The 25,388-nt window shown below is 42.6% G+C and overlaps 1 protein-coding gene across 1 annotated transcript; it reads right to left on the bottom strand.

Moving 5' to 3' along the window:
* Window positions 1-116: 116 nt before the first annotated feature.
* dnah3 (dynein axonemal heavy chain 3) lies at window positions 117-25,388 on the bottom strand. Its single transcript, XM_079367911.1, has 63 exons — window positions 25,156-25,388; window positions 25,004-25,030; window positions 24,786-24,887; window positions 24,491-24,698; window positions 24,319-24,364; window positions 24,052-24,220; window positions 23,782-23,974; window positions 23,495-23,690; window positions 22,834-22,959; window positions 21,987-22,152; window positions 21,659-21,838; window positions 21,415-21,545; window positions 21,217-21,322; window positions 20,953-21,131; window positions 20,625-20,809; window positions 20,339-20,462; window positions 20,044-20,194; window positions 19,795-19,939; window positions 19,422-19,633; window positions 19,187-19,278; window positions 18,554-18,668; window positions 18,285-18,401; window positions 17,606-17,785; window positions 17,357-17,493; window positions 15,271-15,472; window positions 15,098-15,190; window positions 14,753-14,863; window positions 14,531-14,645; window positions 14,238-14,436; window positions 13,993-14,101; window positions 13,778-13,891; window positions 12,782-12,958; window positions 12,569-12,660; window positions 12,057-12,276; window positions 11,819-11,953; window positions 11,597-11,708; window positions 11,227-11,468; window positions 10,629-10,729; window positions 10,426-10,531; window positions 10,190-10,319; window positions 9,876-10,109; window positions 9,688-9,791; window positions 9,309-9,603; window positions 9,030-9,209; window positions 8,794-8,917; window positions 8,552-8,708; window positions 8,322-8,465; window positions 7,247-7,913; window positions 6,996-7,161; window positions 6,699-6,915; window positions 6,428-6,610; window positions 6,082-6,280; window positions 5,440-5,953; window positions 3,315-4,942; window positions 2,932-3,157; window positions 2,608-2,852; window positions 2,331-2,447; window positions 1,961-2,118; window positions 1,626-1,793; window positions 1,360-1,502; window positions 1,023-1,227; window positions 627-764; window positions 117-530 (listed from the first exon to the last, which is right to left on the bottom strand). The coding sequence occupies exons 2-63, from the start codon at window positions 25,019-25,021 to the stop codon at window positions 177-179; spliced, it is 12,102 nt and encodes a 4,033-aa protein (XP_079224037.1). The 5' UTR covers window positions 25,022-25,030; window positions 25,156-25,388; the 3' UTR covers window positions 117-176.

Below are 25,388 nucleotides of genomic sequence, written 5' to 3'. Positions count from 1 at the left end.
ATAGAAGAAAAAAATTAAATCAAAAGTTTGGTGTTTATGGTTAGCCAGCTTGGGAAATTGTGTTGCTAATTGTGTCACTTTGCACATGTTTATCTTTGGTATACAAACACATGGACTTTCTTTGGCACATGCTGTTTTCTTTAATATAGTTTACCAGATTTAATTGATGATTGTTCTCAGTCATCCAGCTGGCAGAGGCATGCCACCCCCCGGTTCACCCAGTGTTTCTGTGGCTTGTCAGAAGGCAGCTCAATGGACATGACGTAATTGGTGGAGTGACCCGTGGTGGACAGGGTCCCTCTGCGAGCACTGGTTTTATAAACAGGACAAACGTAGATGTCTTCATGTTTGAACTTCGACATTTCTCCGGGGTTGAGCTTGATGATTGGCAGAGAGTCAAAGAGGATCTTGGGAAGAGATTCTCCAATGACCATGTTCTCTCTGTCCCAGCGAGCCCCCTCCATGAAAAGACCCCGCACATAGGCCCCATCCTCTGGCTTTTCCTCCATATGGGTTTCCTCTTTGGTTACCTGGAACAATGCAGAGCATGAAAATCCACTCAATTCTAGGATCAAGTTATCATGATTCAATATACTAGTAACCAAAAACATTAGCTGAGTAATTGCCTCAAATTCAAAGCCGATGTAGTCGATTGGTATTGTGTACTTCCTGGCAAAATTCTGAGCCACTCCTGTCAGAAAGGACTGTGTGAAGTAAAATCCAGAGAGCCAGAAGACTGAAGGTGGGCCACTATCTATCCAGTCCTGTAAAAAAAAACGATATCCAAGCATATGCAGAGTCTGAGTATGTTAAAATAACCATGCAGGTAATAGATTAGTGCATTGTATTGTCAGCTGATATTCTGATGGAAACTTTGATTTTACTTCACTTTAGAATTTTCCAACAAACGCTCAAAAAAAAAAAGAGTAAGAAACTTTGAGGATTTGAACTTTTCACTGTGCTCCATTCATTCTGGAAGTCGTAATGGAACTCTGCTGAGCCATGACGGTCGTATTTCTTACTTGTAAGAATTGCAGCCTGGCTAAAAGATCTGTCACGTAGCTCCCCATTGGTTTGAGAGATGGGTATGATTTGGCTGCCCACATCGCAGGCACCTTGCCCACCAGCATGCTGTTAAAGACGTTCTCGAGTTCAGCAGACATAATGATCTGGCCCTTCAGAGCTTTACAGATGTTTATCAAGCTGATGCGGACCACATGAGTGAGTCTGTGAAGAACAGGGAGAATGTGATCAGGTGTTTGATGGTAATGCTTTCATCAGGCTGATCGATGAGTTTGGAGCGTTTGTCTTTCAAACCGTGAATATTAAGCTACAATGCATTAGAAGTTTTTTGTTCACCTGTTAAAGCGGATAATTTCCTGCCTCAAAACAGTATTCATAGACTCCTCATACAGGACTGGGTATTTATCAATCACCATCTGTATGTCAAAGTCTGCTGGCAGCTTTGACAGAATGTCTTCTGCAAGTTCATCGACCACCTCCTACATAACAAACAGATAAAAACAAAAAACTTTTATTTAAAAAAAATATATACATATATATATATATAAGACTTCCAAAGTTAAATCATGTCAACATATGCTTCAAAAACAGGTGAGGCAAACCTGAGGGGACTTAGCCCCGCCCCCTGTCTGTCTAGGCAGAGTCAGCAGTACTCCTTCCAGCAGCTGATTGGTTTCTTGATTGTCCTTAGTGATGTCAGCGTTGCTATGGAGTCCGAACACACAGGGGTCCGCAGAAATCGGAAGACTGCGAATGTAGTTAATGTAAGTCTGGAATAAAGGAAATCCTTTTTAGAGTTAGACAAGACCAAAAATAATGGAGCTTAAATGCCAGAAAAATATTCCCTGGCTTAGTCAGTGAAATCAGACGCTGTCGTGTTTATATGATGGATGTTTGCTGTAGAATTTGTCACAAACAGACGGCACACTGACAGTACCTCATAGGGGCCGTGAGCTGGGACATAATACTGATCTCCCTCACACAGGTGATAGCCCTCCTGCTCAATGAGCTCCCAGCTGTAGAAGATTGACAGAAGGGACAGCAGCAGGCGTCTGTCTTTGTCATCCGTCACCCTGCCGCCATAGTTACACTCACCTAAAAGGGAAGGAATGAGATGAGTCAAACTAAATAAAACAGAAGATTAAATAGATGTTGTTCAATGTTAAAAAGAGGTTTCGTCACTTTTGAGTGACTACTATGTTTTCAATTTAACATACTTGACAAGAGATGGGGAAGTCATGTGTAAAAAATAAACAACCTACACAGAATATCATCTTGTTGCTGTTTTACCGTCTTTAAATTCGTACCTGTAAGGTATGCCAGGGCCTCCAGTGGAACTTCAACATACTCATCCAGGAACATCTGGATCTGCCTCATACTTATCCTTAGGTCGGACTCATTAAACTCGTAGGGAATATTCCAACCTGAGAGAAAACAGACAGAAGAAACAGCATGTTGGTTTTCTTTTCATCTAAAGGCAGAATAATGATACAGCATAGATTAAAACCCTCAACATTGAAATCGTTAAAGCAATTAAAAACTGTATGAAACAGATGAGAAAGAGCTGCAGTTTGTATTTCTCACCCAGAGGTCCAAAGTTCCTCCTTTCTTGTACCAGAGCGTGGAAGAAGGTCAGACCGAACAGAAACTTCTGCCAAGTGACTTGTTTCTTGGAGCTGTTGAAGAAGGACGGGTCGGAGATGGGGTGACTCAGGTAGGAACGCAACAGGTTAGCTCTTATTCCTTTGGGGGGCTCGTTGGTCATTTTCAGCCCGTTCTGCAGGATGCTGACGGGGAACTTGTCAGATGGATAGCTGGTTAACCACAACCTGGAGAGGAGAGAATACTTTATTGTTGTCTTCACGTGAGAATCTCTGTTAGTTCATGTCAGTGTTTAGAGTCTGTTACCTAAAGCTTGGGTGTGTGGACTCGGGGTTGATGGTCTCCTCACAGATCCTCTCGAGAGCGGGCATCCAGCTGGTGGCCAGGTGGCAGTTCTGCAGCACCACCCAGCTGCCCTCTTCTATGGCTTTGTCAATCATCAGAGCTGCTATCGGTCCTTGACCCTGTCCCAGAGAAATGGTTTGGATCTTGCTGCCTCCCATTCCTTGGTCATCAGCAAACTTCAGTAAACCTGGAGAAACAATGCAATTCAGACTCGTAGCAATCAATAACAGAGGATGGAGTCACTTCTGAACCCTGTTCTCTTTTGTTTTTTTACATGTACGGTAGTTATGTTTAAACTATTTTGTTTTAATATGCAGAATAATCCCAAGTCTTGGCTCAATCACCTGCAGTTGGATCAGATCCCGGAGACAACACAAAGATGAGAGGAGAGCAGCAGTTGGAGTCTTTGTAACTCCCTGCAAGATCGAATGTCGGCGGTTCGATGTAAGCCTGTCCCATGTAACTCACGATGAAATCCTGCACTGCTGGGACGAGTTTATCCGGCCTGAAGCACCTGATGACCACCATTCTGTCCATCCCCACCAACCCACTCCACTGGTCGGGCAACTGTTCCTTATGGGGCCGCCCTGAATCGTACAGCTTCTTCCATTCCGACACGTTGTCTTGGACGTGCTCCAAGAAACCGTCCAATTTTGGAAGTTTTGATGCCCTGACAATTTCCGACCAGGATTTTTCAGAGAGCCACTCCGGAGCAGGGTTAGGGTGGGGGTTATCCAAAGCGATGCCACCTGTGAGCAGAAAGCGCCACACTTTGTCGTCGACCTCACCCTTACCCTGCATGATGCCTACGGTGAGCAGCAGAGAGAAAAGCAGTTTGTCCTTCTCAAAGAGCGAGCGACACACATTGTTGTAGATGCTGAGGGTGAAGTGATCGACTATGTTGTCGATCCTCTCGGCTACGTCCTCGCTCTTCACGCTGTCTGCGATAGAATACAGGTAGAGGTTAATGAACCAGGTCAGCGAGTATTGGTACATGGGCTCTATGTTTGCCAATTCTGAGATGCAGAAAAACAATATGGACGAGTGTTCAGCCACAGGACGGTAACCCATGCGAGTGTCATCAATCTCTTTCTCTGTCACACTGGCAATCTTTTGCTTCTCTGAGATATCCTCGGAGAGGATTTTGGATGATGACAAGATCTTAATGGCCGTCTCATCCTCCAGAATGTTTCCCTCAGAAGACGAGAGCACCTGTAAGATCTTATCCTCGATCTCCTTTAGCTGCTTGTTGTTGGCGGCGCTCTCCAGGATGAGCTGGTTCTTCTTCTCCTCCAGCTCTGGTTTCTCTTTGGCTGCTACGAGGCCCAAAAGCTGGTCCTGCAGGCCTTGTGGTGTGATCATGAAGTTCAGCAGACACACCTTGACAGCCACCTCTGGGAGGTAGTGAGGGTTTCTCAGTCCTGTGGTCATATAAAACAAAAAGTCTTTCGAATATTCCACGATATTCTCCCCTATTTTCATGTACTCCACGCCTTGCTGCTTGAAGGTCTGCTTCAGCAACACAGGCTCAAGCACCGGATCCAGTTCCTCTCCGACGTTCTCCAGAAGAACCGGAGTGCCAAACTGGATGCAGTTCTCCAAAACCCTCACGTAGTTTGCATCAGAGAGTTTAATGACAGCCAGTTTATTTGCCTTCTCCATGTTCTTGATCCACTTGTTGGCCTGACCTTGAGGGTCGATCATTAGCGGCCAGCGACGGGAGTTAAACACGATGATGCCGTTGTCTGTGGAGAATGAGTCCACTGGCAATCCGGCTATCTGCCACGCCCTAATGGCCACCTGGTTACCCAGAGTGTTGCTGAGCGTGAAGTCGTCAGAGCAGGGGACTTTCTTCTCCTGGCAAAGGATATGCCACTGCTCCTGACACTCTGTACGGTAGTCCACGGTGAACGCCCCGAGGTAAGATACGATTCCTGAAGAGAGGAGTATGTCTCCTGTCAGGTTGGTGTATCTGCAGAAGAAATTTGTAAAATGAAAAACAGGACCATCAGAAAGCTAACAATGTTCTATAACCTTAAAAAAACAAGAAGAGTATCTTGGGCTCTAAATAATCCTCTGCTAGAACCAATAGCTTTCAATTTTATATGATTTTGTGCTACTTTTCAACAGTTTGTGGCATCCATTTTTCTCAGCAATAAATGACTTTGCCTTATTTTCTAACAACAGCTGGATTATAAATATATAGAGATTTACCAGCATTATTAAAGGATTACCAATTCTCATGCAGGCCTCCTTGTTCCCAACATGCTGCTTAAAGGTGTGTGTTTAAAAGTCATGTTTAGAAGGCTTTAGCTAGTTAGTTAGTGCATAAAGTTGCAGATTCTCGAGTCACAATCTGTAGTTTTTCCTCATGTGAAGTTTCCAGAGTAATAAAATGTGAAATTCATCTTCCCTGTGAGGCCTCGGCTTTGCCTGTGCTAAACAGAGTTCTTGAGTATTTTGATATACCTGATCAGTAGTTGCCTTGCAGCCTCTGTCCACCTGTCCTTCTCCCCACCCAGCCCACCAATCAGCTTCTCTGCCCTGATCAGCTTCTGAGAACACAGCTCAATGTTGCTCTCCAAGTCATTTTTCTTGGTCATCATGGCCGCCAGGTCATCGTTCAGGCTCTGCAGTCTGTCCTCGACTTCCTTCAGCTCACCTCTCTTCACAGCCAGCATCGCCATCTGCACGCCGAGCTCCTCCTCAGCCTGTTTCAGTCTCTCCTTCTTCGGGGCCACCACTTTGGCGACGCGCTCATACACCTCCATGGCTCGCACCCATTTACAGAGACCCTCACAAGCCGAGGAAACGTTTTTAATGACAGAAGGCTGGAATTCTGGGTTGTCAATGAACTTATCCCTGATTTTCTTGATGTTTGGGGCAGGAATGTTGTCTCTGTCGTAGGCTTTAAGGCTTTCCAAAAACTTCAGGTCTCCGAGGAGCTTTTTGGAGGGGCCCCAGAAGTCTTCAATCATCTTACCTGCCACATGAACAACAGTTACAATGCTATCGTATTTGATTTTTTTTCCTTTAAAAGTACACTCATATTTCCCTATAAGAATGAGGCAATTTAAAATCTTATCTTTAAATCTTAAACTTTGGATTTACCTGAGCCACCAGGATCTGGTTTTCTCTCAGGTTTGATGCCCTTCATGATACAGATGGACTCCATGACGAGTTTGACTAGATCGGGGGGGTTCTGCATAGACTTCACGACTGTAATATCTGAAGGTTTTAAGGTGTCCAGGGCTGACAAGGCAGCCTCTAAAGCAGGCATCGCTTCTGCCAGGTCTCCCTCACACTCATCCTGAAAAGACAACCCAGCACACAACTTTGAGTGAAGCAAATATGGTAACAGAACAATAACAACATGTCAATCATTCTGCATCATGAACACAATACTACATCAATTCTTGGCTGGCTTCATGTGTCTCTGTCTATGAAGTATGTTGACCTTAATAGCTTTGGCCGCAGCTGCTGCCTCATTCGCCACTTTCTCATCAGCAGACACCAGTTCTTTCTTAGCGTCCACCTCCACTGTTTCCCCCTCTATCTTAAGCATCATCTTATCTGTTTCCGCTGAGGTCTTAATGAGCTCTGGCTGCAAGGCCGTCAGCTCCTCCTGCATCACTGACACCTGTGGACCAAATAAAAAGGAAGTAGATGAAGATGTTCCGACAGCATTAATGATCGAAGATGATGAAAGTGTGAACGTATCGACCGACCTGAGACGCAGCAAACTCCAGTTTCTGAAGACCAACGATGTAACGGTTCCTTGCACCATCAACTTCACTCCTTTTCAAATTGAGTAGAGTCTTGAAGGTGAGGATGAGCTCAAGATAAGAGGTTGGGGTGACGTAGTTGTGCCTTCTCAGTCTGGAGAAGTACATCTGAGACATCTCTCGGACTCTTGTCTGGAAAGTCTTGCACATCTCCACCACTCTGAGGTCACAGAAAAGAACAAATGAGGGAACACTACACATTTAAAGAGCCACCATTTTTTCACCTTTTGATCTCCTTACTCCCGCCTGATGTCAGTGTCCATTTCCACATCCTCTAGGAATTTGTGCGCCACCATCTCCAGAGCATCTTCTGGCCATGCGTGGAACCAGTCAATGGTGCAGCAGTTGATAAGAGAGGGGAACATCCTGAGACGGTTCCTGAATGCATCACCGATGGGACTCATAGCTGTCGAATACAAAAAGATTCCTGTTGAAACAAATCTCTAGAACTTAAATTCCAAAATAAAATACAGATAATTCGAGTTTCCTACCGAGCACAATGTGAAGGTTTGTCTTCACACGGTCAATGAAGAAGTTGTACATAGAAAGCGGCGTCGCATCAATTTTCTTGCCCTCCATCCGGGCAATTCCCTGCACTTTCTCGATGATGTCAGCACGTTCGTCTGCAGCAAAGATATTCGGAACATCCCCAGTGTTGAGCAGCATGTTGATGTCTTCTAACATGGCTTCGTCCTTGATTTGACTGTCATTGAACAGGAACACCAGGCTCTTTCCCTCGATGCCTGCTTTAAGCATTATCCGCTTAAGGTCATCCCTCCAGTCCGAGATGCTGTAGTTCTTAGTTAACTCAATCTGGAACAGGACATAGTCATTGATGAAGGTGCCTAGCTTCGTGGCACTCTGACGCCCAGAACCGCCAATGCCCACCAGTAGTAGGTGGCCGTTGTCTTGTTTAAGCACCCGACAAATACGGGAAATGTGCTCAATGGCAAATTTGAACATAACGATGGACATGGGTGCCTTGCTGCAGCTGTTGAACTCATCCAGGTAGAACTCCATGGCTTCTTGTAAGGCACGCAGGTCGGTGATTTCATCGTAGGCCTTAACATCAGAATCTGGATTGGCATAGTCGCCAAAGAACAAACTACGGACACTCTCGTCCCCTACATCTCCATCAGGACTGAGATGACTCAGGAGCTACAAAACAACAAAACAGGTTCACAATTCAAACACAAGTTGGTGCACAGTTTGTAACACTGTACAAAGAGCTGACTTCTGTTGAGGTGTTTTATTGGTTTTGTTTTGAAAAACAAGAAAAACAAGCACATAATGCAGAAATACTTAGAGTAGGACAGAACGTATTCTGAGTCAATCTGGCTGATTGTTTTGTGAGGATCATTTTACAAAAATGTGTTTGTTCTTAAGTTGGGATTAAAAATGCAACATGCAAAACAATGCCTCACCCAGGTGAGTGTTTGGCAGCACTTTACCCAAGGGGACAATAAAATGTATTTGTGTACACATTTGATCTAATCCTGTTGTATTTCACTGAAGTGATTTCTGAGTGAGCGTGTGTGTGTGTATGTATGAACACAGCAAACGTACCTTTTCCACACTCTGTTTAAAGAAGCCTGAGGTTCTCTCTTTGACGATGCTGAAGAACGTCTCCTTGTCTTCGCTGTCAATGAGTCGGTCATAGAATACACGGTACAGCTCATGGATCCACAGGCGGATCAGTTTATCTCCATTCTACAACAGATGGCATAAAAACGACATGAGAGATACAATATTTCAAGACAATTCATGGGAACATTCCTCTTCTATATTGATTTCACCTGCATGTGTGTATATGGAGCCAGGAGCACGCCTCTTATGACTCGAGCAAAGTCGCGCAAGTTGAAGATGTAGTGGGACTTTGACGGGGTGGGGAGGAAGCTGTCCATGGTGTCTTTATAGACTGCCATGGTGGCCTGGACCATGATCTTGCCAAGCCTTGGACAGAAGAATTTAAAATATGTCTCAAGATCAAAAATGGTTCACATAACTTTAACACTGTATGACATCGTTATACTTGTACCTGTAGAAAGTAGCTTCAAAGCCCTTGCTGAAGTGCCAGTCAGTGATGGAGCTGAATATCTTGGTCAGTGTCTCGTCATCAAAGGAATCAATTGAGACGACATTCAAGTGACGAGTGAGGCGGCCTAATATTTAATTAAAAATGACTAAATGTAAGAAGCAGTAAAACGTATCGCCTTGACTTTTGGAATTACTTAAATATACTTTGTGTATATACAGTATATAAAAAGAAAATACCTGTAATATCATTCTTGCCACCACCAGGGGGCCCCATTGCAGACAAAAACAGGACGTCCACTATATTTAGGGTGGAGGTGTCTTTCTTGTCATACCAGTGGTGATGGTCAATCCACTGTCTCAACAGTTCAATTGGTGGCTGGGCGCCATAAATTTCCTTAGCAGGCATATTCAGATCGTCTTCATAGACGGGGTAAACAACAGCGTTTGATTAAAGAATGTCAGGGTATGACACCTTGTATCGGTGATCTATTTAAACAGTATGCGATGATACTTTACCAACGTAGACGACACACTTCTTTCCCACAGGAGGTCCAAACACACCCTTCCTCCTTCGGTCCAGCTTGGCCATGATGATGTCTTGGGTCTGATTTGCTGAGGTGCGAGCTGAGAAGTTGATACAGTTTGGTGTGTACTGCTCTTTGGGAAGTTTTACCAAGAAGCTTTTGTTAATAACAGACTTGCCGGTGCCAGTGGGGCCGACAAACAACATGGGTATTTCATGTGTCAGGTAGGTACGCAGGAAAAAGAGCTGACGCGCTGTCTCCATGGTTGGGATGATGAGGTCTGATATCTGCGAGGATAAACTGAGTTTCAGTGAACACACAGAGGCTGTGACGAGTGGCAACTTCTGTGATATAAATCAAATGACACTCACGTTAGCACCAGCTGGAATGACGTTTTCTTCTTTCGTGATTGAGTCGGTCCATGCATTCCATTGTCCTTGTCCATCCTTGTGAAAGTAGAAGTCATACACAGTACCTGAAAGGGATTAGGAAATTGCTAATGTCAAAAAGGAAGTATTTCCCAGTTAATTAAAACACAATATTTGTTGATATTTTCTACCTCTTTCAGGGAAGAGGTTGTTCTTTTTGAGTTTGAAACTCTTAGGCCGAGGGTGCTCATCGTCCATGCCCACGATCAGATTACGATAGAAGACGTCAAATCTCTTACGACTCTCTCCAGTGATGGTCCCACCCAGAGTCCAAACAACAGCGAATAGGAAAAGACTCTGCAGCCACATGCTAATCTGCTGGCTGGACATGGGTGTTCCATTGGCTCCTGACTCAGAAATCTCATCTGTGTATAGAAAGTTACGTTAAAACTAAAAACAGGAAACAAAGACACATTTTTATTGATTAAGTGTGATTCTTTCATACCCATCAGGCAGGTGTACAACTTGATCAGGCTGTAGGTTAAGTGAAGTGGAGATGTTTGAATGACAAAGCGACACTCCCCGTCTATGAAGTCAAGACAGGGCTGAACCAGCCAATCAAACAAATCTACTATCTGCGAGACAAAACAAATACAAGCAGATAGGAGATGACAACATTAAAAAAAAATACAAAAAGGGAACAAAACAAGCCCTTTAAGGAATGCATGTTGACCACCTCACCAGTTGTCTGTGCTCATCGATTAGAGTTCCAGGCAGAGTGTTGATGTAGGAATCTCTGAGGGGGAGCCAACCAAGCTGTAGAGGTTCCATGTAGATCATCCCACACCTTCAGACAGTTAGAGAGAAAACATTAGAATTAGTAACACTTACCTGACTTCTAAACTTTAACAGATGTTGGTGCACTTTCCTTCTGTGTTGCTTACCTGCTGACGGTAGCCGGAGAGGCTTGCTCCAGGTCAGCAGTTTCGAAGATGAGGCTCATTTTTGAACTCATCTGGATGATCTCCCCACTCATCAGACAAAGCTGGCAGAAGATAAAGTGGACAAGACAGCCACATCTTAATAAGGCTTTAACTGGAAAACGTTATTTATTGGGTTAGGGTTATTTGTAGATGGTGATCACTTGTCTGCGGATCAAAATGTTTTAATAAATAAGTAGGACAAACAATTTGCCAATGGGAAGAAATTCTATATGACCTGGTTCCTGTGGAAAGGACTTCCTGGTCCAGGTAGCTAAAGGGATTAAACCTAAATCACCTTTTCTCACCTGACTTTTCTTGAATGCCCTCAGGACGGGGCTATCTTGTCCCTCCCATGAAGACAAACATGTAATTTAAGAGTCTGATAGCTATTCTTTCAGCTATCAGACCTGTGCGTCTACTGGTCTGTTGTGTTGAATGTAATTGTCTAAAGGCTGCTGTGAATGTTTTTTTTTTAATGTTTTGATTTCTTTTATAAACTGAATCACCCTTCAGGAATAAATAAAGTTGTCTAAATCTGAATCTGGAAACGTAAGTTTACCTTCTTGTTGTCGTCCAAAACAGTGTTCATGTTTTCAATCCAGACGGCATCAATGGGCCCATCAAAGAGGATCCACTGTCGCTTCTCTGATGTGGAACTAGCCTGATCCCTGAAAGAGGTGGCCAGCACACCGTCCGACCATTCGTGGCTGACTGGATCGAAGCAGCCATACAGCTGGCCCATGGTGATGGCCTTGGGGTTGATGATACGGTAATCCACTGCAAACTCCTCCATTAGCTTGGCTAAAAAAAATTGGAGGAAAAGAATAAGAACTGCCAAATGTTTCATCTCGAACAAAATGCATTCCCGAATGGTTTAACATGGTCCAATAACAAAATGTTTCAAACTTTAAAAAGGACTTTAAAACTACCCTTAAAAAGGTCTTCAAGGGCAGCAGCAAGAACTTTGTAAGCAGAAGTCTTTCCTCCCAGAGGGTCTCCTACTATCATGAAACCATGGCGAACTAACATCATCTCATACACCTACAGAGAATCAGAAAACAAATCCTAACTTATGAGGCTTAAGTCTAACAATGCAACAGCAACTTTATACTGAGCCAGATGTGTTACAAAGCAATACTCCACGTTGGTACCTGGATAATTTTGCCAATGAACCATGGGACAGGCTGGAGATTGAGCTTGGCAATATTGTCATTAAGAGCATTGAGGAAGAGCTCATAGTCTGGTTTTGGAAGGACAATGCCAGGGAATAAATCAGAGATGATACCCTGTGGGTAGCAAGTGGGAAAACAGAATAATTGGTCCATTGACAAGTTGATAATTACTTATAAAAACATGAACTGCCTCGGTTTGTTTTGTCATATTTTTCACCTGAAACAGTGGTACGTCCTGGGCTAAAAACTTCGCCATGTTGACGTCCATCAGTGCCCTTAGCAGCAGCACGCTCTCGTTCTCCTCGGGGTACTTCAGCTTCAGGTTTCCTGCTGCAGTCAACACAGACTTCACGGCTCGCATGCCGTAGTCATAGTGGTGCTGGGAGGAGAGCTGCTCAGAGCACAAGCGGTAGGTGGCCACAATTTTCTGAGCCAGGCTACGGGGGAAAGTTGGAGATACATTTATGCCTTGTATTATTTAAGTCTATTGTATTTTTCTTTAACCCTTTTATTTAATTAATGTAAACTGGCTCATAGCTGTTCTTTTTTTTCTTCTTTTTGCTATTTGATGCTGTTTATATTCCCTGTTTTACTGTTTTTTTGGAGCTGTTGTGACACCCAAATTTCCCCCATTGTGGGATCAATAAAGATTATCCTTATCCTTACATGAATGAACCTACAGGGACCTCTGTCAAACAAAAAATGGATTTGCCGTTTTACATACAGTACCTGCGAGATTCAATGAAGCCCATGGAGTATAATGAGATTTCTCCAATGAGACCATAGTCTGGCACCATCATGGCCACCGTACGGAAGAGAGCCTGCAGAAAAATAAGATTTACAACAGTACAGCGAGCATCTTAACCCCTAAACACGTCTCCTACATCTTCTGTATCGTGACTCTCTGCTGTTAAGTGAAGTTCCAGATTGTTCTTGATGTACCTTCAGGTTGTCAGGAAGCTCGGCCCTACCAGCGTAACCCGGGTTCATGGTGATGAACACAGAGCAGGTTGGGTTAAGTGACAGCTCTGTCCCCTCAAACATGAAGGTCTTCAGATCTTTGGCGACGGCCTGCTGTATGCAGAGGACCTGCTGAGCCACCACAGAGAGCACCTCCACCTGTGGCACATGCAACAAACTCGACTGAGTTGGGGCTCTGGTTTGACTCAGTAAGAGTGCATGCTACATGCTGCAGGCTCCACTCCTCAAATGACCAAAAACAAGTAAGAAACAAATGTGTTGAAAGATAATATTTTCAATGTACTCCACAAGAGACACTTGTTAGTCTTAAAGTTCCTATTCTGTATCATAATAACATAATAAGAGCCCTTTAATATAACAAAGAGTATGGTAATGTACCTGCTCTTTGTGAAGACTCGAGATAACGTTTTAATTTCATTTCATTCATTTGGAGCTAAACAAATAAATATTAACTGGTTCTGGTAGGTTACTATTTCATTACTTGGAAAAAAATGTAAAAAAAAAAAAAAAGAAAGAAGAGAAATGAAATATAAAATATCGTACAGTCGAGTATGAGAGAGCAAAAGAGAGGATATGAAGTGATGGCAGTGTTTTATATGAGGTACAACCTGTCAATCACTCGGTTTGTTTGGACAGTGTGAAGAGTGTTAAAATAATCCATTCTGCTCAGCATGAAAGCCAGTGAGCTTCTCTATGTCTCGCTGAGCTGCGATTGATCTAAATGTGGCTTTGTTTTCTGAGTCAAAGATCTCATATCAACGCTGACTTCTGAACTAAATGCTGCTCCTTTTTTTTTATTAACGGAACAGCAAAACCAACTAATACTACGCTAAATCTTTGTAGACAGAACATTTCTCATGATTCTCTCTCTACTATTCAGTCAAAGCAGATAGACTGTTTGATTTCATATGGCGGATCGACGCAGATTTAAATCAATGCAACAGCAGACGTGCTCACCTCAATGCGATTAAACTCATCAAAGCAGGCCCAAGCTCCAGACTGAGCCAGCCCTTTGAAGAACTTACTCATAGCTTTGTAGTCCAGACCATCGGAGCAGTTGAACACCACACACTAGGAGAAGAAAAGAAAAGCTCTATCATGTCAGTAAAAGGGGGAAACGGTGGAAGGGAGAAATGCAGATCAGTGGTTGAATGTAAACTATTTTAATCCACCTGTTTAGCCAGGGCTTTAGCCAGGTCTTTTGTGGTCTCAGTCTTGCCAGTTCCAGCAGGACCCTCGGGAGCACCACCCAAATTCAACTTCAAAGCCCCCATCAGAGTTCTGGTGTACGACAAAGTCATGACATAAATGCATAAAACAAAAGAGCACTATGTTGTTGTTTTTTTCTCTTGTTTTCTACATCTTGCTTTTCTCCATCCGTAGCCAATCACAAACTATGTTACAAATGATGGGATACCTGTAGCAGCGGTCTGTAAGTGGTGTGATAACAAGACGAGGAGAATTGCCCAGGTACTCATAGCCATATTTCAAGCAGGTGGTGATCATACGCAGCATCACTTCGTCGTCCTCCCAGAAGTACCGCAGCTGAGAAATCCACGCAAAGTCATTCAGTGAGGAGATGCGATCGTCTGCCAGTTTGGCTACAACATCTCGAGCTAAGAGAGGGGAAAAAAAAGCACAATCATATTCTGCAAGCTGGATTTAGTTCAGAGAACGGACTTCATACATTTACAACAACAGTTAAATTACCATGAACATCTATAACAGTGAGGGCACCAAGGGTCATCCTCGCCCCTCCTGGCAGCTTCCCACGCACCAGCTCCACGATGTCAGCGATCTGGGCGTTGCACTGCTCCACATAGGACTTTGATGGAATAGAAAGTAGTACATAGTTAAGACTGGAATGTAGTGGTGATGAAGTTGTTTTTGGAATGTGAAAGTTAGCTGCGTAGTGTATGTGCGGGTACTGACAGGAAGAGAATGAGTCTGGATGGCTTCAGATACTTCAGTTGTCCAGAAGATGGAGGAAGCACAAATGACAACTTGGCCAGGCCACTGCAACACCCACTTCTTCCTGGGCAGCTAAAACCAAAAACAATCAAGTTTAATACAGCACCACCCAGGAAACATACAAGTATGAAGAGGAATAATGTGAAGAAGCCTCAAACTCTTAATCAGCCAGAATTTTTGTACTTCCCCAAGAAACATGGCTTGTTTAATGGAAAAAAAACATCAAATGATCAAATGATAAAATACAAGCACCAAAGCAAAGCTATGAATAGCTTGGTTCATGGCCAGTTCAACAATTCCAAATACCTCTGTGTACTGAATCACTCCTTGATGGATAACATGCAGAACACTCCGTAACATGAGCTTCTCCACCTGCAGAAGCCACTTCTCAACCATACCCTAAAATGAGAAGGAAAGCGTCCAGTCATGTCCAACAGAGACACACCTCTATGAAACTCTTGACACTATCTGTCCTACACCTTTGCATGGGCTGGGTAAATCTTTTCTGTGAAGGGAATGGTCTCTTTCTCAGAGCTGATCATGCCAGTGATGGCCATGTCCTTGGTGAACTCCAGTTTGGCGATGCCCTCAAAGCACTTCTTCAGGTGGGGCTGCACACACAGAGGGTCTTTAGTCTGAGACAGGATCTCCAGCAGCTCATCGTTGGAGAGGAAGAAGAACCTGGAGACGAGATGAAGAAGACGTGGGACAAAAAAAAACAAACACATCAATGATGTTCTTAAAAACGATCCCATTTTGTGGACCAAGACCACATAAGATACCTGGGGGTTAACATACCAAGAGACCTTACAAACCTATATGCTTTAAACTTTATCCAATTAAGTCAAAAATTAAAGGAGGACATAACAAGATGGAATTTGATACCGATACTAAGCTTTGAGTCGAGAATTGAGTCAGTAAAGATGAATATTTTGCCGAGAATCCTGTATTTGTTTCAAACTCTCCCAATTGAAATAACTGACAAACAATTTAATGAATGGGATAAATTAATATCACGATACATTTGGCATGGAAGAAAACCTCGGATAAAATTTCAAATTCTTCAGTTGACAAAGAAGAGGGGTGGACTTGCACTCCCCTGTCTTAAGGACTATTATAAAGCCGCCCAGCTAAGGATCCTCTATTGTTGGTGCAACTCTGACTACCAAGCCAGATGGAAGGAAATTGAAGAGAAGGTGTCCGGAGCGGTTCCTATTCAGGCGAGGTTAGGAGATAAAAGACTAATTAAAAATTTAGTCGACTTAGGTAATAATTGGATCAACGTACCTCTGAAGATTTGGTTAAATGTTATCACAAAAAATAATTTATTGGAAGAGATAAAAATTCTTAAGTGGTGCTCTCATGATATAGACTTCACCCCAAACAAGTTGGACGTAAGTTATAAGGGATGGGCACATCGGGGTCTCTCATCATATTGTACTTTCTTTGACCGGGGCAAAATGAATGATTTTCAAACACTTAAAAGATTACATGGCTTAAAAAAATACTGATTTTTTTAGATTTTTGCAGATACGTCATCACATAAACAGTTCCATGACACAAAGTAGAGCTGCTTTTGAAAATGACCTACTGAAAATCTTTATTAGTGCATATAAGGACGACTCAGGGCTTAAAGTGATATCAAGACTTTACAAAGGGCTCCAGGGTATCAAAACAGTAGACAGCACACATATCAAACAAAAATGGGAAAAGGAGAGTAATAAGTGCATCCCAGGGGAAGTATGGACTGAATATTGTGAAGCTCAATGGAGAATCTCAAGCTCACTTTTCTGGAGGACTTTTGGCTGGAAGACTCTTTGTAGACATTTTATCACCCCTGCTCAATCATCTTACTATTCAGGTACCACCAGCTGCTGGAGGAAATGTGGCTCTCAGGATGCTAATCACTATCATATGTTTTGGGACTGTCCAAAGGTACACTCTTTTTGGCGCAAGGTCCATTTCGACAAAAAAAACCTTTAATTGGGACGAACTTTTTTTTGGACTACTAACTTCAACGAACACAAATACTACAACTAAGAAACTGTTTGGAATACTGAGTGCAGCAGCGAGGAAAGCAGTCACAAGGAAATGGCTTAAACCAAATACTCCATCTATTAAGGAATGGTATGACATTATACATGAAATATATGTAATGGAAAGAATTACTTTCTCTGTGAGACTCCAGGACTGTAAATTTGAGGAAATTTGGAAGACGTGGAAAATGTATATTACCCCGAGATGCCCGGCCCATGTTTGAGGGGGAGGGGAGGGAGGTGGAAACCTATTAAACTGTGTTTCTGTTCTTCTTTGTTTGGTTAGGTTTTTCCTCTTCTCTTTCTCCCATCTTTATAATCTTGTATCACACCCCATGTTTTGTTCTGTTTAATGTTGTAATACGATGTACAAAAAAAAAAAAGAAAAAGAATAATGGATCAGACTGTGAAAGAATGTAACCTGCAATGACAATGTGTTGGAAATGCAATGATCCTAAATAAAGAATTATAAAAAAAAAAAAAAAAAACGATCACATTTTGTATGAAGGGCTAATAGCAGCTGCCCAACCTTGGGAAATAGAGCCTCTTCTTTTCCAGGTAGGTATTGAGGCCTTTTTGGATGTCATCTAGAAACATGTTGGACTCCTGTAACCGTTGCAGCATGTTGGGCTGGTCTGTGGCCACCAGCACATGTGTGTCCTTAACCTGGATCATAATCACACAGAAAACCAAAGCGAAGACAAATGTATTAAAAAATCCCTTCTTTTTTTTTTTCACACACCAAAAACAGTCAGTTGTGGGTTGAGAAGATTTTTACCGCTTCGGCCATGATGTTCTTCCAGTAGCCGTCCACGATGCCAAACTTGCGTCCCTCCTCAGGCATCTGTGCAATGATGTCCTCAGAGCTGAAGATTGGTTCAAGGTAGAGCCAAGTAGACTGACATGTCAACATAGAGTCGATGATGTCCTGCATACTCAGCAGCTTGTCCTCCCATTGCTATGGTAACAGTACAACAGTGAGAATAGCACAGTTAGAGGATCATAGAGCTACAGTTGGGTTTTTAAGCAAGGTTTGCATGATTAAAAAGACGTTTATTTGGATGCACAGATATAAATGAAGATTACCTTACAGAGGTTCTATCATCCGGAATTATTTATGGTTGTTTAATGGCCATGAAAAGACCACATTCCCTGCGCTTTAGAGTTGTTAGGCTGATATTGTATTTAGAGCGGCAGATTTGTTACTTTTTGTGCCATGAAGATGTGCTCACGTCTTCTCTTGTTGCAAATACAAACACATAGGTGACTTTTGTGGCTTTAGCCCGCAGATTTGGGCTACATAACGCCGAGCCTGGCGTTAGTTCAGTCAGGCCACGGAGTCACGCTCTAATATGCTGCCAGAGTTTGTGTCAATCATCTGTATGTGTGTCCAATGTAAAAGCTTGAAAATGTGATTTAGTGCTACTCATGATAGAGTAGAACGACATGTACCTTACCTTACATTCTGTCTCGATTGGCTTGATGAAAGGTGAACCTCTCATGGTCTGCGTCTTAATGATGTGGTCATCGAGAAGCACCTGGATGTCATCCACTGCACTCACAATGCTTGTTCCCTATAATGTCATATCAAAGGTTGTTGACATTCAATCCTGAGAGATGCGAGTGTCTGTCAGAGAGTACATTCACTATGTTTTAGGATTTGAAGCCTTTGATGTGTTAATCATTGAGGGTGTTTGATTGTTTTTTTTCTAAACGTTCGTCATACTGTATCTCTGTACGGAGTGAAGGAAAAACGAAGTTCCACCCATTCAGTTTTCATCTTCTCCACTGATTTTTCCAGAGAGTGCTCTTTACTGGCGGACGCTCCAATCTCCTCCAACCTACGGCAGAGATAAAAAAAAAAATTTTAAAAAAAGAACCAGCGTCTGATTATGACGTGATAAATAAGGTATCAGGGTGAGATTTTAGTTCATGCCAACGCAGTTGCAATGTGAACACTTAGAAGAAACATACAACAAAACATGGATCCTAATCAATAATGGAAATAATTTTATGTCAACAAGCAATCCATCTCACTCGGTATGCCCTTACTTTACCAAATCACAAAATCCTCACACGTTGGATGCAGCCAGCTTAAGCTCAAGCAAGCTATCGGCTACCCTCAGATTCACTGGTGCAAATTCAGTGGTGAAACAATGAAAGATTTTTTGGTTCATTTTTGATTGCAGAGGGACGAGTTGCATACACAACGATTGTGTGTAAACTTCAAAATGGTGAGCTAAAGCTAAGAAGCACAAGTATTTGTTTGTCACACATCATGTTGTTATTTCAGTATGTAAGAATGTAATCGCACATTGCACATTTAGTTCGGTGATGCAATCGCTCGTCAGCGTCTTACTTAGAAGAGAACGTGGAAAGCCCCAGCTCCAACATGCTCATCAGCGAACTGTCCACATCTGGTTTGACTTCAAAGCCCACAACACTGCCGATCTGCAGGCAGACAAAAGTGTCATAAATAATTCACGCTGACTTCATGGATCACAGGAGACGAAGGACACTCGGACCTTACAAAGTGAATCTGACACTAGGTTAAGATCAGTGTCAACTGAGCCAGTGAATAAAAAATGAAAAACCTTCTCCCAGTGGCGGTCTTTGATGCCGGGGTTGCAAATGGTCGTCAGGACGGGAAGGTGCTGCTTGAACTGGTCTATCTTGCTTTTGAAGCTTTTGGCCACACAACAAGGCCCGGGGAGATTAGAGAAAGACTTAATCAGTTTATGCATCGTCCTCCACATGGTGTCCAGCTCATCTGAGATTTTCTCAGCATCCAGGAGTCGGAAAGGTCCTGTGATATAAACAAGAAAAGAAGCGCAGCAAAGTGAACACTCAATGAATTCTGCTTGCTCTGCCTGTTGAACCATTAAATGTTGAGTGTGGCAATTAGAGCTAAACGGCAGTCACAGGTTAGTGTTTGGAAGATAAAAATTGCCTTTTTGAGTCGCTCACCGTTCATCCACTCGTCTGACATGATTTGAAAGTTTAGCGCTGTGGTCCACAGTTGTTCATATGGCTGCTTGTCAGCTATCAGAGTCTGGAGCTCTGGGAACTGGCTCTGTTCCTTATCCAACAAAGTCTGCTCTTTGTTAATATCCTGAGGAGGGAAAAAAAAACAAGGATAAAGTCTGTGTTAGCAAATCTTTCAATCAGGAAAAAGTACTTTTAAACCATGTACGAGGATACAGCAGTGTGTCTTACCTCTAGCTCAGTAAGAGCAGACTCCAGGTTGGCAGTAATTTGAGCGAGATTTCCAACATTGTTCTTCATCTCTTCATCTCTCATGTCCTTCTTCCTAAAGGCCTGTATCTCCTTGTCTACTTTCTTTAGCCTCTGGTCAAAGTTAAACACCCTGGGACAGACACGTTGAGATAAAGCAGTCAGCAGTTTGCTTAAAGACATTTCACACTATCTGTGATGATCAAAATAAGTACACTTAGTTGTGCTGGTTAGTCTTTGCATGAGACCAGGTGTATAAAAGCATTTATTCGGTCACCTTGTTTGAAGGTAGTCCTCAGCCTCTTCTCTCGTCTGTGCTAGAGAAGTCTCGCTGTCCTCAAGCTCAATCAGGATCTGATCGGGCCACTTGAAAACACGGGAGTTGAGCCTCAAGTCATCGGCTAGAGAAATAAAAGGAAACAATTCTCAGTTTAAAAATTGCAACACATGGAAAAGGAATTCGATTTGAAATAGATAAAGGAATATATGTTCTTTACTCCGCTATGGTCTTTGTGTACTGTGCATAATGTGAACATTCTGTAAACATGAGAAGTTGCACTTACTGTGAAAATTGGCATAGTCTAGGAGGAAGCTAAGCCGGTGTGCTGCCTCATCAATCTCATCTATTAGCTTTTTGACGGTCACTTCCCTGGACTTTTTAATGTACTGAATGAGAGAAACCAACTCCTCTGTGGTTTTTGGCGGGGTTCTGACCGTGTCTCTTATCTCATCATATTTTTTACAAATCCTTAAAAAAAAAAAAAAACTATGTTGTTGACATTCTTTCTCTCCTTCAATTTAAGTAACAGCATGACTGATTGGCAGTTTAAATTAATTGAATAAAGAGGAACAAATGTTTAATTAAGGAGGGGGGAGAGTGTTCCCCCTCACCCATTGTTCAGCTCTCGGTTCTCCTCCACTGCAAACGTGACGATCTTGTCTTTGAGTCCCTTCGCACGCTCACACAGGTCTTCATTAAGGTCGCCAGCATACAGACAAAACATCGACAGGGGCACGGTGATTCGCAGCGAGGCAATCTCCTTCCTTAACAGGTGAATGCTCTCAATTTTCTGACAGTTGAAGACAAGAAGAGAGTTGGAGCCAGTCAAAACAGAAACTCCACATACTGGAATTTAGAGGGACATTTTTATTTACCTCTGTTAATTCTTCTCGTGACTGCTTTTCTTTAAGAAATTCTGATATCTCCTGTTTTGCTGTATGGTCCAGTAGACTGTTGTATTTTGTATATATATTCACATACCTGAAAAATGACATGTAGCATTAGAATTTCCTACATAATTTCTGCTACATTAGAGTAACTAAATGACACAAGTTCAGTTCATGTGTCATTACTTTTCAGGTCCCACAGTGTTTTTTTGGAACACCTCGTTGGCTTTGTTGATGACGTCCGTAACCAGCAGCTCGTCGGGCCTGATGGTACGTAGGAACAAGCTGGTGCAACTTGGAAAGAGTTGACACTCCACCTGACAAAAGCACAAGAGTCGCTGATTATAAACATCTGAATCATAAACCCGGAGCGATAATTGCGTTTTTGTAATGTCAAATAGATGGTGATGAGACTCTGGGAATACTGCACCCTTTGGAGCTCTTCAGCGCTCTTGATGATTTCCATGAAGGCTCGGTGGATGAGCTCCCAGCATTCCTGAAAGCTCGGACTAAATTCAATGTGATCGTCGTGAACCCGTAGCTTTACCAGCAGCACCTGAGACTGGACGAACTTCATTTCGTCAAACACATCGGCAAAATCGTTGCCACCCTGAAAATGACAGAACACAGGTTGGCCAATCATTGTAAATAATAACAACAGACATCTGAGAAATGAGAGCGGTTCCAGGTGTTCTCTTGTCTAATTCTGTTAAAGCTTAACAACAACAACAACAAAAAAGGACAAACATTGTCTGTACCTCATGTGACGTAAAGACATACAACAGGTCATTCAGGGATTCTACGACCATGCTTCGGAGCTGCAGCGACATGAGAACAGCCACACAGCTGAAGAGCTCCTGAGCGTCGACGGGAGGCTCCTGCTCACTCTTAATGTCAAAGAGTGATGCACAGAGAGGCAGCCACCTGAGGGGAGACGATTGTTATACCTGCTCTTTTAAATATCAAAGCAAGAGTTGAATCTGATTTGACTTTAAATCACATTTTTTTCTAAATACTTTAATCCCTTATTTGGGGATTTTTCATTTTGCTTTTCTTGAACTATTTCAATAATCCCAGATAGTTAATAGTTTTTATGGGACATTTATTTTATTTTATGTTTTGTATCGTGGTTTACTTCTGTGACTCCAAACCCAAGATTTAACTACGGAAGTTACTGCATTTATGTTAACACATTGACACAAATCCACTGAGGCGTATCATGCTGTTAAGTATGGCTGCCACTGGAAACTGAGTCACTGTAGCACCACAGAATCCCAGCTGGTGCAAATCACATGTGTGGAGAGAAAAACAGCAACTAGTTTGAACAGATGACAAAGACTCATATTTCAGTCATGCTGCGACATGGTCTAACAAGCTACACAACAGGTGGGAGACAAAGGATGCAATAGACTCCAGAAGAGAGGCAGCATGTAAAACAATCCCCTGAAAAGCAGTCTGACATGGCTCTGACAAAGTGGATAAGTTGGAAACATGAGACAGCAATGACAGGATTAACCCTCATGGTTATGTACATACTGTGTGCACATAAAAGCCACTGACAGGCTGGCTGTTTTTTTCCGAGTCTGGTAAGCTGGCAGTACTTACTTTTGGACCAGTTCATCTCTCGTGGTTTGGCACTGTTTCTGGACAAACTCTTCAAACTCAGATGGCAGGAGGGGAAGGCTGGTGGAGAAAAGCTCCTCGAGCCGGACAAATCTCAAGGAAGAGAAGCTAAAAAAACAAACCATTTGTATTTATTTATTTCTCCACTTGTTCTGAAATAAAAAGTAGATGTTTAATACAAATTTATAAACTTAACAAGCATACATTATTTTACCCATGTACACAAATCCAACTGAATATGATTTTAATCAATATGAGCTTGAAAAAGGATCTTAAAGCTCATGCTGTCAAAAGACGGTTTGTTAAAAGCTCAAGGCAAATTAAATAGTGACCCTGAAGAGAAAAATGAGGTTAGCGGCCCTGGGTTTGGATCTGACCTCAGCCCTTAGCTGCATGCTATCCCCCACTCCTCTCCTCCCAATATGTACTGTCTCTGTTCAACGGTCCGAGCCAACAAAGGCAAAAAGCCCCCCCCCCCAAAAAAAACAACTTAAAAACAAATAAATGAACAAAAACAATTAATGAGGAACATGTCATTTTTTAATCCCTGCGTTTCAAAAAAACTAGTAAAATAAGAATGTGAAATGTTCCGATAGTTATGAAGAATATACAACACCCTCACAGCACGCACGGTCCATATTACCTGCTTAGCCAGACATCCTGAAGAAGAAGCATAATGTGATTCACAGTAAACAGATGTTGGCCCAGCCACATGTGGGCCTCCCTGTAACCGGTTGCCCAAGGAACTGGGGCACGGATCAACCTCCTGGGGAAGGGTTTGGGGACACTGGAAATGGAAAGCCGCTGACGCTCGGATGGGTCCATCAGAATGTAGTCCACTGACAAGGAACAATATTGAAGACATAGTGGTAAAAATTTCCAAATGAAGTCATGATACTTTTAAAGAGTTCCTGTCACACATGTGTATACCTATGCTCTTCTTAAGGCTGAAGTAATAATTTCTTTTGACCTCGTCCTCCAAGTTTGCCCTCATGATCTGGAGGGCTTTACTGCTATCCTGAGTTTTGGGAGGCAGCAGGTGAAGGATGTTTATCATCTGCTGGCAGGGCTGCGGCGCCAGCACAGAGAAAGGGACACCAGTGGTGATGTAGTGCATGTACCTCTGTGGATGTAAAGTTTAGATCAACTATTGGGAAAAAATGAGAATGAAAAGACTGACGCTTTCATTTCTTCACTTGCTTCCAGGTCTCTGTCATTAGGTTCCCCCTCCTCGCTCTTTGTCTTCTCCTCTTGCCTGTACATGACATCCAGCTGCTCTTTAGGACTCAGAGGTCGGCTGCTGGGAAGGCAAATGTATCTCGATCTGGGCTTTGACCGAGGTGAGACTGAAGCCTGAAAAGATGCATTCCTGTGAAAGCATTAACATATCAGATCAATCTCCTTCAGTAAAACCACAAACAAGAGATAAAATGTTACTGAAATGCATAGCTTTAATGAAATAACTACCTTTTCCTTGGTGTAACGGCTTGACTCCTTTCTGGTGGGATATATACTTAACACCACATTAAGATCCAAATTCTGATATGAAATTTGTAGAGCCAATTTAAGCATTTGCATTTAATTTTTTCATTCAATATCAAACTAATGAACCTGCTATAACAGCGAATTTGAAGGATACAAGGTTTTGCTGATTTCACCAAAGATTTGCGGACAGTTTTACGTCTGTGCTGGAGTTTAATAATCTTGAGGTCCTGCACCTGGGGGCTGAAGTTGTTTGCAATAGACTCACTGGGAGTGCGGTGGTGACGTTGTTCTTTAAAGGGAACTGCGAGGGTCCATGAATTAGATTGGAGGATAGGTGGATGATGACTGTGCCTCAAGACAATCTGAGAAAAAAAAAATTAATGTTAATATAACTCGCGTCTCTGTGCTCTGAACATGATGAACCATGATGCAGCGACCGATATTCTTACTTCATACAGTTCTGAAGGTTTGTCATTAGAAGCCATAGGCAAAGGTGGGGGAACAGAAAATCCCCTGTTCTGACTCATATTGAAGATAGAGTCATCCTCCATCTGTAGTTGTGACAAAAATACTCAAACACTTTGCATTACACCAACTATGTACACAGGTTACTTATAGAGATTCAGAGAAACTGCAAATTATTGTTTATAACTAACTGTAAAGTTACCTGTTTCAGCTTTTCCATCTTGGTCACCTAGTGAAAGGAAGAAACAAATGAAAAAATGTCAAATGAAAAAATGATACACATTTAAATTAATAAATATAAATCACTATTAAGGAAAAAAGATCAAACATTGTTGTACCGTTAATATCAGTTACCTTCAATCAGTCGCTCGTTGACTTCAGGCCGGCAGGATTTTGGTGGCATTCATTTTATTTTTCATTTGTTTGGTGAAAGTGTTCCTCAGTAGTCGAAGTTAGCCGCTGAGTTAAAGTCTTTTATCTGAGAGTGGTTTTCCCTGATGACCACAGGAAGCGCCATCATGTTGCTGTAAACTGAAACACTGTTGAGCTCGTTCAGGAACATCTCCATGGTAACACCAACCACCTTG

This window comes from Symphodus melops, assembly GCF_947650265.1.
Source record: "Symphodus melops genome assembly, chromosome: 18".
Taxonomy (NCBI): domain Eukaryota; kingdom Metazoa; phylum Chordata; class Actinopteri; order Labriformes; family Labridae; genus Symphodus; species Symphodus melops.
The sequence above is the reverse complement of the archived record's forward strand: the minus strand, read 5'-3'. Positions and strand labels throughout refer to the sequence as shown.